Source organism: Pogona vitticeps, chromosome 6 (assembly GCF_051106095.1).
Source record: "Pogona vitticeps strain Pit_001003342236 chromosome 6, PviZW2.1, whole genome shotgun sequence".
Classification (NCBI taxonomy): Eukaryota; Metazoa; Chordata; class Lepidosauria; order Squamata; family Agamidae; genus Pogona; species Pogona vitticeps.
Genome location: NC_135788.1, coordinates 17,410,887 through 17,429,878, shown reverse-complemented (window position 1 = coordinate 17,429,878; position 18,992 = coordinate 17,410,887). Strand labels below are relative to the sequence as shown.

Here is an 18,992-nt window from a genome sequence, read left to right as displayed (position 1 = left end):
GTATTCAAAGAGTTTGTGGTGGTGAGACTGAGCATGAGGAGGGAGTTCACGTCTGTGAACCCCCTTCCCCCACATACGTTTAGTTGTATGGCTCTTTGTGCTCATTATGAGTCTTTTTCTGCGTTCTTGTCAGTTGGGAGATGTTTAGTGATGAGGTCAAGGTTCTGAATATTGTTGGTGTTGTTAATTTATTTGCATCTCAATTCATAAGCATTAACATCTGTGACAAGTCAAAGATTTATTTCATATTTGGATTCAATAGTTGATTGCTGAAGACAATGGTAATGATTCTTGGCCTACAGACTTTAATTTTTGGAGAAGCTTCTGAACCTCCAAGCCAGATGAAAACATTAGGAGATTCTAAGTTATGTTAAATTTAAGAATTCCCAAAGCATTATCCAGATTATGTCAATCTTGAAATGAGGAGCAACTGTAGTTTTATATTTAGAGTCATTTTATAATCTGAGCTCTAAGCTCTAGGTTACTTATCCTGGCATTATGCAAACCTGAATATTCATACTGAACTGGCAAGAAGTTTCACTGGATCCAAACACCTCAGCTTGGCCCCATAGCCCACATGTAGCCTGTGCCAGCTGTTGCGACACTTGCTGATCAGACTTTGTCACTTTTCTTAGCAATCTTATCTGTGTAACAGCTACATACGGTCATTATTCACAAATTAACGCCAGCATGAACATTGCAAAGGTTTCCTGGAGGTCCTCTGTTTTCCACCAAGGAATAGATGTGATAAGACACGATGGGCGGAATTGTGAGTTCACTGTGTGAGCCTTATATTGACTAAGATAGAAGACCTAAATTTTCCAGTTTTCTAGTTCAGCGAGTCTGTTGGCTATCTTGAGTGAAACTGAACACCATGCCATCACCTCTGCCTCCTGTTTAGTCAGGCAGACCTGTTCCCATTTACCCGACCAGGGGTCCTGGATGGATACCCACTCCCATCCGCTCTCTTCCCCTGCCTGTCGGTAACTGACTTCTCCTGTCGCTCCCTCCTCAGGATCCTTCGCCCCCCTCCCTGCCCAGACCCGAGGAGTCTGGGTAGCTATATTTAACCCTTTCAACCCCTTCTCCAAGTCTACCGTATCTACAGACTGGTGTAACATCCGGGGTGGGAATGGCTTGGGGGCTGTCTGCGTGCCCACAGAGGCTTTGGGGCGAGACGGCACTCCTAGCATCACCTCTCTACCCGGCTCACGGGTGTCACAGACCCATTTCTTTTATGCCTCCATTATGCCTGAAAGAACATGTGGACAACAAGAAATCAAGATCAGCTGTCCCCCCGAAACTTCTGCTTCCCTTCTCCTTCCTTTCAACTGTTTCCCTGTTGTAGAACAGCCACTGCTCGGTTGCAGTGGAGGAAAAGGAACACCAAGAAGGACAGCATTCGTCACAATGAAAGGAAGACACATTTTGCGTTAAATTTGCATAGCTAGTTTGAATTAATATATCCAAGGATCATCATAATTAGACTTTACTGCTATAGTTTACTACTTGTGCCAGACTGTGACTAGGTAACAGCCTTGGAGCTCAGCATTGCAAGAAAGTTGAACTACGGCATAATAATAAATTCAAATCCGGGTAGGGAATACTCAGAAGTGGTTCACCATTCCCTTCTCCTGAAGATATCCTGGGAATCTGCAGCTTGACCAAGGCCACACAGGCTGGCTCTTCTAGGATGGGGAATTGAATGCAGAACCTTTGGCTCCACAGCCAGTTATCTAACTAAATGAGCTATCATAAAAGAGAAATCATGGTGGTTTTGTTGAAACATCTAGCTGGGCAATAATTAGCTATTTCAGAGGAGTGGTCTTAACAGTGCTTCCAGAAAGTCCATTCCTCGGATTGAGCTGTATCCGCAGTTCATACCAAACTGCCATGCCATGCCATGCAATCTATCTTTTCTACCATTCCTGAATAGGTATGTTATATGGTTTGCATTTTTTTCTTACGAAATGTTCCTGCCTTGAACAATTTCATTTTAAAAAGTGGGAGAGGGCCAGTTAGATGCATTTGGCTAATCAAAGTCTTCACTTTCCCTACCTGCCCAGGGAAACCCACGGGGTGGGTGTGGGGAATGTGGCCCCTTAAACATCACTGAAAAGGAGGAGAGCTCTTCAGATGGAGATCATCCTCTCCAAAGGAGAACTTTCCCATTTCTGCAGGTGTGTCAGTGCATATTTACGCCTTTTCATTTGGCCTATTAAGGTATCACTTCTGGATAGAACTGGGAATAAGGGCAGGAAAACATTTGGGCTCATATGCTTCTAAAATTGACCCTTCTCTCCTGCCATAAAAGGTCTTTGAAAGGTGTTTCCAGCCATGGCGGGGTTTGGTGCGGGTGTAGTATTGTGGTTTTCATACATGGGTCGGCCACCGGCATCTATGTAATGACAAATTCTTCAAACACGAACGGTGAAACTGAACTGACAGCAAACCATTGAAAGCAAATGTTATATTCATCTAACCAGAAACAAAGATATGAAATGTAAGATCAGAATGCAAAGGATCTTATCACCCCCATATGAGCTTTCTCAGCTCTTAAGGTCTTTCGGGGAGGTCTTTCTCTCAGTCTACTGTCTTCCCAAGCTCATTTGGTGAGAATGGGAGAGAGCAACTTCTCAGTGGCTGCTCCCAGGTTGGCCCTCTCCCTCTTGTCCTTCTGCCATCCGGCAAATACCTTCCTTTTCATGCCGGCTTTTAAGAAACAATTGTCTTAGGAATGCTTTGCTTCTTATTAACTTGTACTTTTTTTTTAAAAAAAAAGTTGATCTTGGTTTTAATCTTGATATATGTTTAATTGTTTTTAATATACTATTCATATGGCATTTTAAAACTCTTGATTGTTTTATAGTTTTAGTTGTTGTGAGCTGCCTTGGGTCCTTTATGGGAAGGAAGGAAGGAAGGAAGGAAGGAAGGAAGGAAGGAAGGAAGGAAGGAAGGAAGGAAGGAAGGAAGCAAGCAAGCAAGCAAGCAAGCAAGCAAGCAAGCAAGCAAGCAAGCAAGCAAGCAAGCAAGCAAGCAAGCAAGCAAATAATAAATAAATAAATAGTGCTTAAAGATCTTTTCAAGTATCCAGATGAGATGGCATTGATATTCCTGCATAATACTTAATGTTCTCTACCTTTTAAACTCTTGAACACAGAACAGAAGTGAGCCTGCAGTGTGTTTGAGATTGCACAATTCCTGCCGGCTTGAATGTGCCAGGTCACTGCTGTGAGCCACTGCCTCCCGTTGCTTGTACAAATTCTTTATCACTTGCTACGCAAACTTCTGGGCCATAACCCAACACAGAATTTTGTGTGCTGAATGCCCTGGAAGTTGGGGCGGCTTAATTTGCTTTTGGATTGCAGCCCTAATATTGAGCAACAACTTAATGCAAACAGAACATGCACATAAAATCTGGGCCCTGAGAATGAGTGTTTATCTCCAAAATGGCAAAAGGTCTTTTAAAAACAGTTACTTATTTTATTAAAATGGTTACATATGTCGAAACAAAGACTAGCGATTCTAATGATGTTTAGTTTTCTACATCATAAATAGCTGAGACTTTGTTAGTTGTTGGCCAAGTACTAGAGTGTGTGTTTCTTCTTGCATTTTTTTAAAAAAAGAAAATATATAAATCTGTGTTTCCAGAAACTATGCAACAACAAGAAGACTAAATTACAAGACAAATGAAACAAAAACCCACCAAGAGCAAATGTTCTTAACACTGAGTGTTTAATTGAAATTTCATTACTGTATATGCATTTTTGTTTTGCCAACTGGCATTTGAAATTGTTTTAGGTAGTGGGCCTTCAGGAATGTGCAATTATGTGTGATTAGATTTCTGGACCTTCTGCAGGCATAGAAAGGAACAGGAGTGCATAATTTCATCCCCTACAAGTTGTGATGCATTATGTACCTTCTAAATTGACTATGCCAGATATAAATACTGGGAACCTTACCTGCTGTACTTATGTGGTCAGACAAGAGTACTGCTACTTGGGCATTCATGTCCCCCTCTCCTGCAATTCTGTATCCCAAATGTTTTGGGAAATCCTACTGTGGTTTTCTTCCCCAGAATGTTCAGTAACATCTTCAGGCCCACTAGGTACCCAGCATTACCTTTCCTTTCACAAATGGTGATGGTGAGGAGAGCCTAGATTGGCTGCTACAGCCGTCTCTCTCTCAGCACAGCATGATCTGACACAGCATGGTCATGTGTCCTACCATATAGATGATGGTTGCCAGTTTGAAGGTTTCTTGTGCATGAAAGAGGGGGGTTCAGTCCAAATCTGGTGAAAGATAAAGGAAAGAGAGAGCAGGGGGCCTCAAAGTTGGAGATTTTACAATGTCGCATGCTGCCTTTATGTAGTAGGTTCGGCTGAGAGGGACCTTTCTGGGCTGGGATGACTATCAATCACTAACAGCACTAACCAATAGTTCCTTCCCTCCCTTTGAGATGAAAGAGAGACATACCTCTCTGTTAAAAGTTTCTTTTTCTCTCCCTTTTGTGTGTTGGAATTAGCCAGTCTGTTGGAAGCAGTCAATGAGTCTGTTCAGGCCTGTTGCTGAAAGTTAGTCAGCCATATTTTGTCGTTGATCTGTAAGTAAATGAACCTTTTTATTCTTCTTACAGATGTTTCAGAGGGAGTTATTGAGACTGTAACTGCCAGATGATGAGAAAAAGGGGTGGACTATTCTGGGGAACTTGATTCTGCGAATCCCTATATGCCTGCTGCATGGCTACAGGAATTTAATCAACATTTAGAAATCTGCAACACAATTTTACAATGGACTCAGAGTCCGGATGAAGTTGGGCTTGCTTCTAAACAGATGTGGAGACCAATTTTTGGCATTCAAATCCCTGTCCCACACTTTTCAGGCCCTCCCTTTCTGTTTTCTTCATTTAGCTTCCTATTCTTCATTCAGATCCTGGGGTGAAAAAGATATGCTGTTCAGCTGTGCATTGGGACACAAGTGCTTATAATTTAAGGTGGGCCTTGACATTAGAAGGATTGCCCCAATACATTTGCCACCCAGGCGCCTACACTGGACAATCCAAGATGAGTATCCCTTATGAAATAGTGCATTGGTCTTTGAGTCCGACCTTTCACCTTACAAAAAATCCTTAATTGTGTTCTTAAAACATTGTAACCTCACTACTTCATCAAAGAAAACTTTGATCCCAAACAGTGATACTTCCTGCTATCACTCTTTTTCTTTGGATTGCTCTCTTAACAAGTAAATAATTAGGCTATTTTGTTATTGTCTAAATTTTTTAAAAAAAACACCACAGAAAATACGTACATCTTACAGAAAAGTTGGTAAGACAGTTTATTGTCACAAAATAGTTAATACCAGAATAACTTATAATAGTATGAACTAAAGTGAAGTTTTTTTGCTCTTTGTTTTTATTTTCAAAACTCACATTGTTATGACAAAATCCAGTAGATCAGAGGTCTTAATGTCATTACTGTCAGGAAACCTTGTTTGTATAGTGATGCAAGTCAATCAAAAGTATACTTCAATTGTTCATACAGTCATAACATACATATCTTGCTTTTATGCCAATGCAAAACAGCCACTTCTTAAAAAAGTAAAAATATATATATTTATGTACAAAATATTTTTCATATCAAATCATTTTAATTATACAATTTAAAAACAACCACCATCACAAAATGTTATGTTACATCAAGACGTATTCTACAAGTTACATCAGAGTTGATATCTGCTCGATTATATTAGTGCAATTGGTACTGGCTATGCTTGAGGAACCTCTGTGCATACCTGAAAGTCAGCTTCACTAAGGGTTTGATTCTCCTCACTATATGATCGATTGCTGTCTATAACCAGGAAAGTAGCAGTGTAGGTAAGTTAGAGATGAAGAAACAGGACTTGGAGGAAACATCCGGTACATTACACTTTCAGAGGGAGTCCCAGTTCAGTCTTCATTTCAAAGCCTGCTTTATTTGGAGCTGGTTATATGGTTTGCGTCTGACAGGAGACGGAGAAGGGGGAATCAACTAATGTGAGGTTTCACTGGCAAAACTCCTTTGGCACAGCTACACAAATGGCATAATATTTGGAACCAAATTATCTCAGGTTCAGAAATGGACAGATTTATATGACTCAGCATGCAACTGATAGGTTCAATGGGAATTTCTTAATTTGGGGTGATTTGCAGCGAAATGTTATGGTGCTTGTTCTATACCAGAGTAACTAGGGAAGATAATTTAGGCCACTGAATTTCTCAATTCTCCAAAGTTGTTGGAGGCCTGCATTCACAACCATCAGCGTATAATGCAAAATGCCTTCTTCCCAGAAAAGCCAGTATGAAAATTTGTGCACAAAATGTGCTCATATTTGTCCATCATTTTTCCTACTAACCAATGTTTGTATGTAGCATGCACACTTTTTGCAATCATTTCCCCCAATATGATAACTTATTTTGCATACTGTCCCCTAACGTGTACATGTTAATGCAAGTTTTCTACACACACACACACACACACACACACACACACACACACACACACACTTTTGTTCACATTTTTTGAATTGCAAATTGGATTGCAAAACTCTGAAAGTGCAAAATTTTGGCACACAAATCTGTATGTTTCTCACAAAAATACAGTGAGTCAGAGCCTTGTATGTTCATGCAGGAAAAAACGTGTACGTAATGAATTTTTCCAGTTCTTGTAATGGAAACATAGCAAATAAACCATTCACAGACACAGACAAAATTCCTTTGAAATCAGTGAGACTCAGGTTAATCATGAATAAACTACACTTCATTGATTGGTATCAGTGAATATTCTGTAAACTGATTAATTTCAGTGGGTCGACTCTAAGTATGACTAAGTCAAGATCCAACTGAATTAATATACTTCATGAATGTGTAGATAGGGAACTGATGAGTAAAGCTCTGATTCTACTTTGTCTTCCCCCTTGTGGAGGTACAGTATTCTGGTTCAACACCACATCAAAATGTGTCAAATCACACAGGGATCAGCAGCTTCCAGGATTGAGAACCCATTTATAAAATAAAACTATCAAATTCAATTCATAAATTTAATCAGGATACTATTATTTGGATGTAACATTCAATTCAGTTTAAGAAAAATAAGCTAGATTTCGACTTCGTTCTCAACTGGACCATGGACAATCGACTCTTTTCTCCCCTATTTCTCTTTTACCAACTCTATATAAGCTATATTTGGCTTTAATGTTGCTTACTCAAGGCTGTGAAACTGATTAGAATATTTTTGTGTGGTTGAGGAAAAATGCTATACCTCTATAAAAACGTATTTTATAGAATTCCCTTTCCTTAGTGGCAGTCAAATGTAGGGGTTTAAAATGTTTTTTTTAATGCTCAATTTAGCATCTACTTTGAGTTTAAACCGAGTAAGTGCCACAATTGTTTGGTGCTTTGTGTGCCCCACATGTTTTTAATTCAGGATTTTCGGTTTACATAATACATAAATTTTGTTATGCCTTCCCCTCCTTCCCCCATCTTTGAAATGGGGATTGTCTTCATTCTGATACATTCTGTACTAAAATAAAAACATTTTGGATGCATTAAGGCAATAACAGTCTGCTATGGAAAGTTATTGAGCTCCAGTATAAATAATAAACTGAAGCAAAGGTTGATTTGGTATCAAAAGATTGATCCACTTTGTTTATGTGAAGACTAGTTTCAGTAAATCAAAAGGAGACCCGGAAGCTTTAAGTGGAAGAAATCCAAACTGGACTTGCTGATATTTACATTGTGACAAATGATGGTTTTATAGTTAATCATTTAAACTCTACCTAAAGATAAGAATTTGAACATTTTCCTAGATGAGACTTAAACACCCTTTGAGTTACTATCTTGTTATCTATGTTAACTTCTGATCAGTGTCAATGGGGAAGACAATCTGATGAAAAGGACCATCATGGGAATGATTGATTTTGTTCAATGCAATCTCTTTTCATATTTACATGGAAAATTAATGGGAGCAAGAGCTGCTTTACGTCACAGAAAAAACATCTTCTGTGACAATAACTAGGATGTTTCTCAAATATATATATATATATTTCCCCCTACAGTATTGCACTTTATCAAAGTAATTGTTTTTAGTATTTTGACAGACTGCTTTAACATGCATTAAAAAAGAGACAGACATATCAACTTCTTTTTCATTCGAGCAAGAAAAACGGTATGCTACTTGGTCGCATAGTGGAGTTTGCAATTTTATTGCAGAGATTTACCAGTCTCAAATTTGTACCAGGCAAATGCTCAAGGTCTTTAAATATACTGATAGACAGATAGATACCCACCCTTTCTGAGGTCAGCTTTAAATGGGTCAGGATGCATTCAGAAATACGTACATGCAAAAGTTAAGCATTGACACTTTGAGGCACACTTGTTTTGAGTTGTGCCCACGTTCTAGCTTATTGTAAGAAAGCAAGGCACTTATTGTTATAACAATGCAGATGCTTAATGTGCAGTTTGATTAATACAATAAAATAAGTTAATAGTTTGATTTTTTTTTAAAAAAATGGAGGGTTCCTTCTTCCATAATTTACATGCACTTTATAGAGTTGATTTTACATTTCATTTACAACAAAAAATAATATTTTAGCCTGAGGGAATGTTTGTTTCTTATTGCTATATTTGAGCACAATTCACCGGGATATTTTCTGACTCAACCACCATGGAAACAAATGGGAACCATCCAAAATTCCTGCTAAGATCTTGTGAAGCTCCCTCCCATTTTTAATGGTGCTTGTGCGTTGGATAACTTTGCAGTGAACTGTGCCCATTATTATTTTTTACTGACCATGACACAAAGATGTCTGTTTTCAGTACTTGCTTCAGATCACTCATCCTGATTTTATGGGAAAACCATTGGCAAACTAAATGTCCACTTGGGAAGAAAAGAAAGCTAATAACTCTCTTTAAAATGGCGGTACTAGTGGCACTTTGACAGTCTTTACTTCTGATATATGCGATGATTTCTGAATGATGCAGCTGGTTGTTCCTTGCAGTTTGTCCTTTCCTTGGGCGAGATTTGTTAAGGCCATCGCTGCATTGATCTCCTTCCAATACGTCTCATCTTTGTTTGATCTCTGTCTGTTAACTGCACTAGAATCAAGCAACAAGAAATGTTTCTGTGTCTGATTATTCTTATGGTCATGCAAGTAGAAAGTGACACAATGCAGGTCCTAACTACATTTTAAAAAGGGGGAGCTTCTCTGTCAAGACAAGGGAGGGAGGGAGGAGGAAAGAGATAAAAGTGAAATAAAGTTTACTGACAGCTTATTAAAAGGGATAGACCACAATGATTATTAATACTCTTTTAAAAATACTCATCATTTGGGTTTATTCTAAAGGAGGAATTAGCAAGTGGCATCCAGGCACTTCCTGATTTTCCACCCATCCCCCTCCCCATTAATATATATTTCTTTTAATAAGAGAATCACATTTCTGGACACCTTCCGGAAATGCTATTCCCATTTGAAACAGAGTAACCCCCCCCCCCCCGAAGTTTTGATAGAAAAGGTTTTTGTGGAACCAAAAGTGACTTTCTGACTGCACTTGGGTTTGATTTTGGAAGGTGGTACAGCTCTCAAAAAATTCTGTAGGTGAAATTGGCCCTGGTCTCCTATAATGTATCCACCCCATTTTATAGCAAACTGTTTTGAAATGAAAGATGCTCCTTGTGGGAGACCCAGGATACTCCATGAACATCCCACCTTGTTCTTTTTCTTCACCAGTCCATGGTACTGGTGGTGAGTGCATTTCCTGATGCTGTTTAGCTAATATTTGCATATCAAAATAGATGAACTGTCTAATCAGGGGCACATCAGGGGACCTGGGCACAGGTTGTTTCAGAATATGAGGGAGAGGTGGAGGAGGAAAAGCTTCTACTTTGTTGCTGCTCTCTGAATGACTGCACCTTTTTGCAGAGGAAAGTGGGGGAGAGATGCCAGAGGCAGGAGGAGGGATCATCAGAGGTCAGTGATATGTAAGGAGGCAACCAGGATAAAGTGGCCTGTGGGATCTGGAACGGAATCTTCTCCAGTCAGAATTTTGACAAGCCAAGGGGGCTTGAAAAGCTTCTTTAAGGTTTCTTTTAAAAACCATTTCTAGTTGTTAAGTTTGTTACTGAGCCTGGTTTGGGTGGAATTTGTCAGCAAGCCTAGGAAGTGCTGTCAGATCTGATCCGAGACATCATTACATAGCCAAGCCAAGCAAGGTAAGGTAGGCCCAGCAGGAAAACAAACCCAAAAACTTGAAAAGAATTACTTTATTTTTGGAATATACCTCCCAGAATCTCCCATAGAGGAGGAGAAGTTGTTTTTGCAAGCATTCGTTCTGAGGACTTGCAAAATCCCTCAGAGTTTTTCAAAGGGAATCAAGCTAAAAGGGACCATACAGATCATCGAGTACAGGCACCATCAAGAAGGAACAGTGGGAATTGAACTCCCAACCTCTGTCTGTGCAGCCAGAGACCTAAACCACCGAATTATCAGAATGTGTGTTAAAAAACTAGGGTGTGCAGCATATCATCCACCCACCCTTACTCCCAACAGCTGTTATTTGCTTACAAAATACACTACTTGCAAAGCTGTATATTTTGTTTTGTTTTTACTCACCTTTCACACTTGTTAGGTCCGTTCTCCAGATTGTCTGAAAGGAGAGAATATTCCTGTTAATCTCTACTTTCATAACAGTAAATGTTAAAGTTAGAGAAACAAGCAGATATATTTTTGGGATTGTAAAGGATGGTAAAGATACGCCTGTGTGCCTTTTTCTTTCTTTCTTTAAAACATAGGCTTATAAAGTGTAAAAGATGGATCCCAACCACTCGAAAACATGAGGATTTTGCTCTCTCCAGCTAAAGCAAAGTATGCTGCTTATACACTGCCCCATAGCTCTTAAAGCACTCTCTGGGCAGTTTACAAGTTAATTCTGCAGGCTATACATTCCCCCCCCCATGGGTTGGGCACTCATTTTACCAACCTCAGAAGGATGGAAGGCTGAGTGAACCTTGAGCTGGCTATCTGCGATTGAACCCTAGGTTGTGAGCACAGTTTTGGCTTCAGTACACCAGTTTAACCACTCTGCCAACAGGCTGTCTTTTGCATTCCTGTTCACATACTAATTGTGAAATATGTCAGTCAGTCATTTTGCAGAAGATTGCTCAGATGTGATATAACATAGAAGAATTCACTGTAATTGCTGTACCCCAGGGAGGTTGATGCCATTTAAAAGCATGATATTTGTGGCCTATCAACATACCTGTGTAAATATGAAAAGATAGCAGAATTATATTCCTGAATTTTCTCTAGCATGTTTGAATAACAATCGTGGTTATTTTGCATAGGGAGATTCTCTTAAACCACTGCTTATATTAAAGGCAGCCCTACAGCAGTGCCTGTTACTTTGTCCTCACAGATGAATGAAGAGTATATAGATTCCCAGCTGAGACTAATGCTAAACTGCAGCACTGGGGGACTAAAATCACCTCCTTGCCTTTGGAGGCTTCATGGCTGCTCATTTAAAATGTGTGTGCACGTGCAGAACCAGTGGCACTGGCCTATAATAAAGCTTTTAAACAGACTCAGTTCCAAGACAACAGAAATTCTTTGGAAGAATATACCGTTTCCTGCCGCCAAATGTGAGTGCCCCAGACTTTCTCAGACTCTGTCTCCTTTCCAGTATTAAAACTGGAGACAATGCTTACTGTCCGGGGCAATTCCTACTGCACCTGGAAGCACTTTATTTTTAGAGCAAACGTCTCCAAACTTGGGCCCCAAAACTACAACTCCCATCATCTCAACCTTTGTCTAGTCTGACTGATGAGGGAAGCCGTAATAGCCAAACCAGACTCTGCCTGTTTAATAAACACACACAAAACACATTTTGTGCAGCTCTGAACCCTCCGGTAAAAGAAACCAATAATCCTGTCAACTCATTTTAGCTTGACATAGCTACTCTGCCACTTAGAATCACAGTTATAACTGTAATAAAAGTGCAATTACTATTTTGTGTTCTTTATTACTCTAGTCGCAGAGTTGTCACAAAGTTGTCACACAACTCAGTGAAGTAGAAAATTGTTGGGATTTAGAGCAAATGCTTGCGGTCAGGGCTACCCCTGCCCATTTTGATGCCTGATCAAGAAATGTTGTCCTGTTCCCTGCAGTATCACAAGTTAAGTTGCACAGTACCCCCATCCCAGACAAGTTATTTTGCTTCACGAGGCAGAAAATTCCAGAGTTACACTCTCTGAGATTGAAAACACACGGCAATACTGCATTCAGACCAGATCTCAATTGGTAGCACCGAGTAAACCCATTGAATCAGTGGGATTTTGATACGCCTTCACTCACCATTCAGAATGTGACCCAATAGTCTGCACTAGTTGGAGCTAACCACTGACCCTAGGTAAAGGTAAAGGTTCCCCTTGACAATTTTTGTCCAGTCGTGTTCGACTCTAGGGGGCAGTGCTCATCCCCGTTTCAAAGCCATAGAGCCAGCGTTTTGTCCGAAGACAATCTTCCGTGGTCACATGGCCAGTGCGACTTAGACACGGAACGCTGTTACCTTCCCACCGAGGTGGTCCGTATTTATCTACTCGCATTTGCATGCTTTTGAACCGCTAGGTTGGCGGGAGCTGGGACAAGTGACGGGCGCTCATTCCATCACGTGGATTCGATCTTACGACTGCTGGTCTTCTGACCCTGCAGCACAGGCTTCTGCAGTTTAGCCCACAGCGCCACCACATCCCTCACTGACCTTAGGCATCTGTAATTAATAGCTTACTAGCTTTTTGTGATCTTCTCTGGCAGCTGCCCCCTTAAGATGAATGGTAGATCCCTCCACACTTATTGAAATATCTGTCTTCTGGTGTTCACGTTACTTTTATCCACCTTTGCCAAGTGGGACACTTTTTCATTTGATAATAAGTAGAACGTGCAGTTTTGCACAACTCCAGTTAATTCACTGGGAGGTTATTCTACTCATGGTAAATGTTCAAGAAGACCTGTTCAACATCAATTAGGAACCACAGGTAGTTGAGAGGAATGGAGTAAAGCATAATGGGGGTAAATGCATGCAGATTACTGTATTACTGTACTTCTTGTCACTATATAATAATCTGTTTCAGCCACGCCTTCCATAAGAGCTTTTGCATAAACCTGCTAAACAGGATAATACTGAGTGACCAAACTTACTAAAGTATCATAAGGATTACCAAGATAGTGCATATGAAACACTTTGCTAAGCTTATCTGTAAAGTTACAATAGTTTCATGATTTTTTTTTTAAATCAGCAATCTCAGTCTACTTTTATGAAAGATTCAGTGTCCTGAACTTTCCAAATGAATGCTTTTACAGGATTCAGAAAGAAATGTACAGTGAACCCACAAAGCACATGGTATTGTTCACAAGACGGAGATGAACCTTAATACCCACAAACCAAACTAAGTTACTATAAGTTTGTACAGCATTATTTGTAACAGCATTTTTCATTTCATCACTTTTCCAGTGGAAGCAATGATTTGGTGTCAGCTAGGTTAATCAACGAGAACTTTTAAAATCTACTATTAATGTACTATTAATTAAAATCTACTATTAAATTTTATATCATTTAAGAGGGTGAATTCTATGCATGTTTACTGAAAATTAACCTTGTGCAGATGAATAGATGTGCACAAGCTTGATCAAGACTTGCTTCTCATTAAAAATGTAATATATATCATAGCCTCTTCCCTGTCACATGGCAACCACAAAGATGCAAATGTAGATAAATGCAATTTCGAACTCAGAGTAAACTAGAGCAAAAACGTCAGATTGTTTGAAGAAGGGGAAAAAGTCATAAAAGAAAAGCTACTGGGACAAGAAAGATCAAACTAAGGAAAATGGCACATTTTTTAGTTTGAGAATGGGATTGCATCCAATAAAACACCACTGTTACCTATGTGCTGTTAGTTAAAACTGACTTATAATGACACTAACAGGGCTTTCGGGATATATGAGATATTTCAGGAATGGTTTTACCAGTTCCACACACTACGAGTGAGTTTCCTTGGTTGAGTGGGATTCGAACTCAGTCTTCCTGAGTCCTAGTCCATCACTCTATTCACCACACTGGGCATACTCTTTGTTGTTGTTTAGTCGTTAAATCGTGTCCAACTCTTCGTGACCCCATGGACCAGAGAATGGCAAGTCTTCCTGTCTTCAGAGGGGTATACTCTAGTGCAAGGGACTCTGGCAACAAAGAAGCTGGTCACTGTCCTGACAGAAAGGAAGACAGGTGAAGGTACATCAGTGAGTTGATGCATTCATTCTTGTCGGATCAAACTGTTTTTGTATCACACCGACTTCAGTGACATTCTGAGCACTGAATAGCTGGCAGGTTCTTTGTAAGACAGGGAGGTAACTTGGTGCAGAGCTTGCCATTCACCCTGTTGACTGACATAAAAAGTGCTACCATTCAGCACGCCTGAAGAAGTGATTTCTTCCCATAGTTCTTAAGGATGCAAGGTGCTTTTACATACCAACAAACTAACAAAACAACATCTCGACTATATTATAATCTTCCCCTCTTGCTGGTCTCCAAGATCCTTACTGTTTCGTTAGTGACCACTATTTTCTAGTTGGTTGGAAAGATCCCATCTTCTTTTCATCACTAGGCATATACATTTTTTCACTATTGGAATCCTGTACATGATTAATAGAGGTTTTCAGAGTAGAACAATGTCAATACTGTACCATTCCGTGCCAGGATATCACTTACTGGTCAGTACTGGTTCTGTGCTACAATATGCTGCTTTTCAGTATTACATATTTACTTTATGCTGCCGTTTGTGTTTATCAGAAGCACTGGCTTAGCTGTAAACTGCCTAGAACTCCTTGGAAATAAGGAGTGGGGAAATAATCCAGTTTGTTTTTCTGCATGAGAAACCGTCTGCGACCACAATGTAGAGTTCTTGGGCAGCTACTAACAAGATTCTGCCCATATTTTAATTTGAAGGCAGCAAAAACAAACTATAGTTCCTCTGAGAACCAGTTTTAACAAATGGGGTCGGGATGTCAAGCAAATTAAGTGGGACCGGTTACTTTGAAGAGGCAGCAGCTGAGGATGGGTGAATCACATTTTAGGTCTCGGTTAGAAATAAAAAGTGTTTGCCCCCCCCCAGTTTGTACAGGATAAATCCAGATTGCTTCTGGACCAAGGTTGGTTCTGAGGCATGAGGAGAATCCAACAAGCACCAAGGCACCATTCTTTTCTAACAGGCATCTGAAACTTGGCCAATCCTATACCATGAAGTTTTCCAACTTAGATTTTCTCCAGATGTGCAGAATTTAGGTGTGTTTCTGGCAGGTGACTTCTAAAGTGGAGAATTCTGGAATTTGGAGGCCAAAAACCAAATAGCGCATGCCTAGTTGACATAATCTCTGTGAGGGTTCACACTCTGTGCTGACTGACCTACAACACACATGATATTTAGGATGTTTCCCCTACACTGTTGCCATGGCTTATGGAAGGCTCACCACTAGTCCATGGGTTCTTCCCAGACCTATGTTGCCAAGGCTTGAAGAAGCTCATGAATCGCAGTACTAGCACTTTATTCCCTGTCTTGCTCTAAAGGGGATAATGGACCCAAGTAAACACAATCTCTCACTCCTTATGTGGTGAGTGGGCTAGCTACTCACCACATAAATAGTGGTGACAATTGGGATTGTCATTGCCTCATGACAATGGGGATTGTCATGAGGAACACCTGTATTTCCAAATTTACCACTACACCACTGACCTCCAGACAATACTTTTATACTACACCATTACCCATTCACAGATTTTTACAGACATCATTTGATGATGTCTTCCATTGGTAGTAAACTTCCATGTTTTCTCACTACTTCATCTATCTATTTTAGAATTTTTAAGCACACAAAATGCATAGAAGAGAAAGAGAAAATAGTCTCAAGATATCTTTTGACTGGTGGCACTAAGAGCCATACATCTGGAAGCACCCCAACCTCTAGATTATGTTTTAAAAGAATATTCACCACATACCTCATTCCTCATTGGTTTAGGCTGTCTCAACATGATACAGCACATCAATAAAGAATTTTAAAGCCCCCATGAAATTGTTCACCTCTATGCAAGAGTGAAACAAAGAGCTCTTTTCCACCCAACTGAGAGTTTCCGTAATTTACATAAAATGTCTCTAGCTCCTTTGCCCATTCAGAATGAAACTACACACATCAAGCACAGGACCGGCTTATTGTTCAGAAAGATGTGAGCAACCCATCTAGTGCTTCAGATTCTTAAATAAAGCTAGTCTCACCACAGTTTGGATCAATTTGCACAATTGCACGAATTCCTCAATTTTGCACAACAATAAGCTATTTTATTAAATTTATTTTACACACAACGCCATTCTTGCCAATATGACACTATTGAATTAGCCAAGAAACTCCACAATGCCTTTAACAGAAAAAAGAGAGAGAGAAGATTTTGCCAATTTCTTGACTTTCCCTGTATGGACCTTCTAAGCAAGGACTTAAATCCCTACTCCAAAGTCTCAGAGTGAGATTCCAGAATCTGCTATTGATTTTTTTATTTTTTTATTTTAGCAGTGCTCCAATTCATAAGCAGCTATGCATATGACAAAGAAGCTGAAAGATATCTGAAGCAGAAAGACCCATTGTGAAGTACAGTTTTATGGAGGAGGGGAGGGGCAGCAGCTCAGCTTTCTGGTGTTCATGTAAAACATCCTGTCCAAGTGAAAAGATGTATATAGCTTATCTGAACAGGAGGATGAGCAAATGATTCAGTACAGAAAGAGGTGGTTTTGCGTACAGCAGAAGGAGAAGGAAGAGAGTATGTATCTGGGGTTGACAAAGGAGGAATTCTTTTTATGACCACTTGCCAGGACATTTCTTTCAGTAAAGGGCAAACCCAAGACTTATCACTCACAATACCTCCTGGGAACACGGCAGAGTGCTTATTTTGAGAGTTTATGCATTGCACACTGCTCCAAAGAACGCTAATTTGTGTACAGAGAAGCTGTGGAATTTTGCAAAAATTTAAACAACGGAAATAATGCTGTGTTGAATTATACCACAGCTGGGTTACATAATGCAAGTGTTAAATAAGTCACTCATCCACAAAATTGTACATCTTGTGGCATGTGCTGGGCATGCCAGATGTCTGTTGCTGCTGTTTTCTTTTGTCCTGTGAAGGACTGTCCTTTGTGACAGTACTGCTTGCTGGGTTGCTTCAATTCCAAACAATTAGAACATGTGCTTCATATATTATCACTAGCCTCACATCCCAAGCGCTAAATATTGAAACAAAAGAGGCTGGACTAAACCTATGGAGAGCAAAAACAGCACACCTTGCCGAATGGATGACTGCCAAAGAGTGTCTCCCACCAAGACAAAAAATCCTGCTGGACCACCTGAAAGATACTTCATGGACTGAAGCAAAGAAGGCAATCAAAGAATAAGGAAAAAAAATAGTGCTATTTCGATATAGGATAAATTTTCTGTTACTGTGGAGAAATTCAATCAATGTAGCACTTATGTGCATACAGTTATGTGCCGACCATGTGTTCAGAAGAAGTTCTAATAAACAGCTGAAATAATGTTAAGGAATTAGTTTGTGTCTGGTAAAAAACAGTATAATTATTTTAACATTTAAATTTTTTAATGTTTTAACCTATATTTCATATATATCCATAATTTTAAATTGTGCAGTGAATGCTCTGAGACGAATAAAGAAAGAAAGTCTAGATTCAATCACAGTACACTGTTCACCCAAACGCTCTCTTATCTACAGACTCACCTGCTGCTATACACAGCGGCTTAGCCCTTGGGTTCTCAATGATTCTGCTTTTAAACGTATTCCAATGCACCGATACAAAACAAGATCTCAGGAAATACACCACATAGTGGAGGATATATCCAATGAGGGAGGAGGAAGAGCATCTGCCATATGGAAGAGCATGGATACATGATCCATCCATTCAATTTTATCCAAAACTTTTATTTAATAATTTCCCCAGCTCAAACCAATACTAGAGAATAAACCTCATTAGATACAGTGGCTTATTTCTAGGATGGCTGCATAAAAAAGAAGATAAGGTCACTGCAACTTTAGTAGTTGTGAATAAGAGTGAGGTATAGTTTCCATTTCACACTCCACCTGCTGAAATTCTCACATTTACACAGCTCTTAAAGCCATAGGAAGCTGGCTCTCCTTTTAATAGGGCCACCCAATGTACACTGAGGTAACTGGCATAGGATTATACTATAGAAACCCAACAAGACTGAAGAAAGGACTTGATTTGTCCCATTTTCTCTACTACACAAAAAATCCTGAAATCCTGATCTTATAAAACAGCATGGTATGTCTAGAAAAGAGAATCTGGTTCCTTCCAGATGTTTTGGGCTACAGCTGTTTCTACAATTCCTAACAATTGGCCATGAGGGCTGAGGCTGGTGGAAGTTTTAGTCCAAAATATTTGAAAGGACCAGATTGCTTGTCTTTGGAATATTGTCTGTAATGCAGACTCAAAGGCTGTTTCCAGAGAAAGTTCACCATACTGCCAATTAAAAGATACTGGACATTTATTCCATCTTTCCATCTGTAACTGATCTTATCTGGTAAGAAAAAAAAGATGGAAGAAGTGATGGAAAAATAGAGGGAGGTAGAAAATAACACTATAATTAAGCAAGGGAGTGGCACATTATATTGCTTTATCTGGAGTGTCCTACAAGTATGAGTAACTGTTCTAGAACAGTGGTTCTTAACATGGGCAATAATGCTCCCCAGGGGGCGATTTCATTTTTCAGGGGGGCGGTAGAACGAAAAGGGGTGGTGTGGGGGCGAAAGAACAGAAGGGGGGCGGTAGGGGGGCGCTGGAGTGAGCCAAACTGTGAAGGCGACTGCAGCCGCAGTGTTGGCAGTAGATCCGGTGCTGCTGCTG

General features: G+C 39.9%; 1 protein-coding gene across 3 annotated transcripts in view; it reads right to left on the bottom strand.

Annotated features, from left to right (window-relative positions):
* Positions 1–5,321: 5,321 nt before the first annotated feature.
* MKX (mohawk homeobox) overlaps positions 5,322–18,992 on the bottom strand; it is a 76,707-nt gene continuing 63,036 nt past the window's right edge. Inside the window, exons 5-6 of one of the 3 annotated variants that reach the window (XM_078378617.1) lie at positions 10,645–10,678; positions 5,322–9,240 (exon numbers count right to left, since the gene is read on the bottom strand). In XM_078378617.1, coding sequence (XP_078234743.1) covers positions 9,222–9,240; positions 10,645–10,678 — 53 coding nt within the window. In that variant the 3' untranslated portion in view covers positions 5,322–9,221. The remainder of the gene's footprint in view (positions 9,241–10,644; positions 10,679–18,992) is intronic. The other 2 variants (XM_020801999.3, XM_020802015.3) reach the window with 2 other exon arrangements.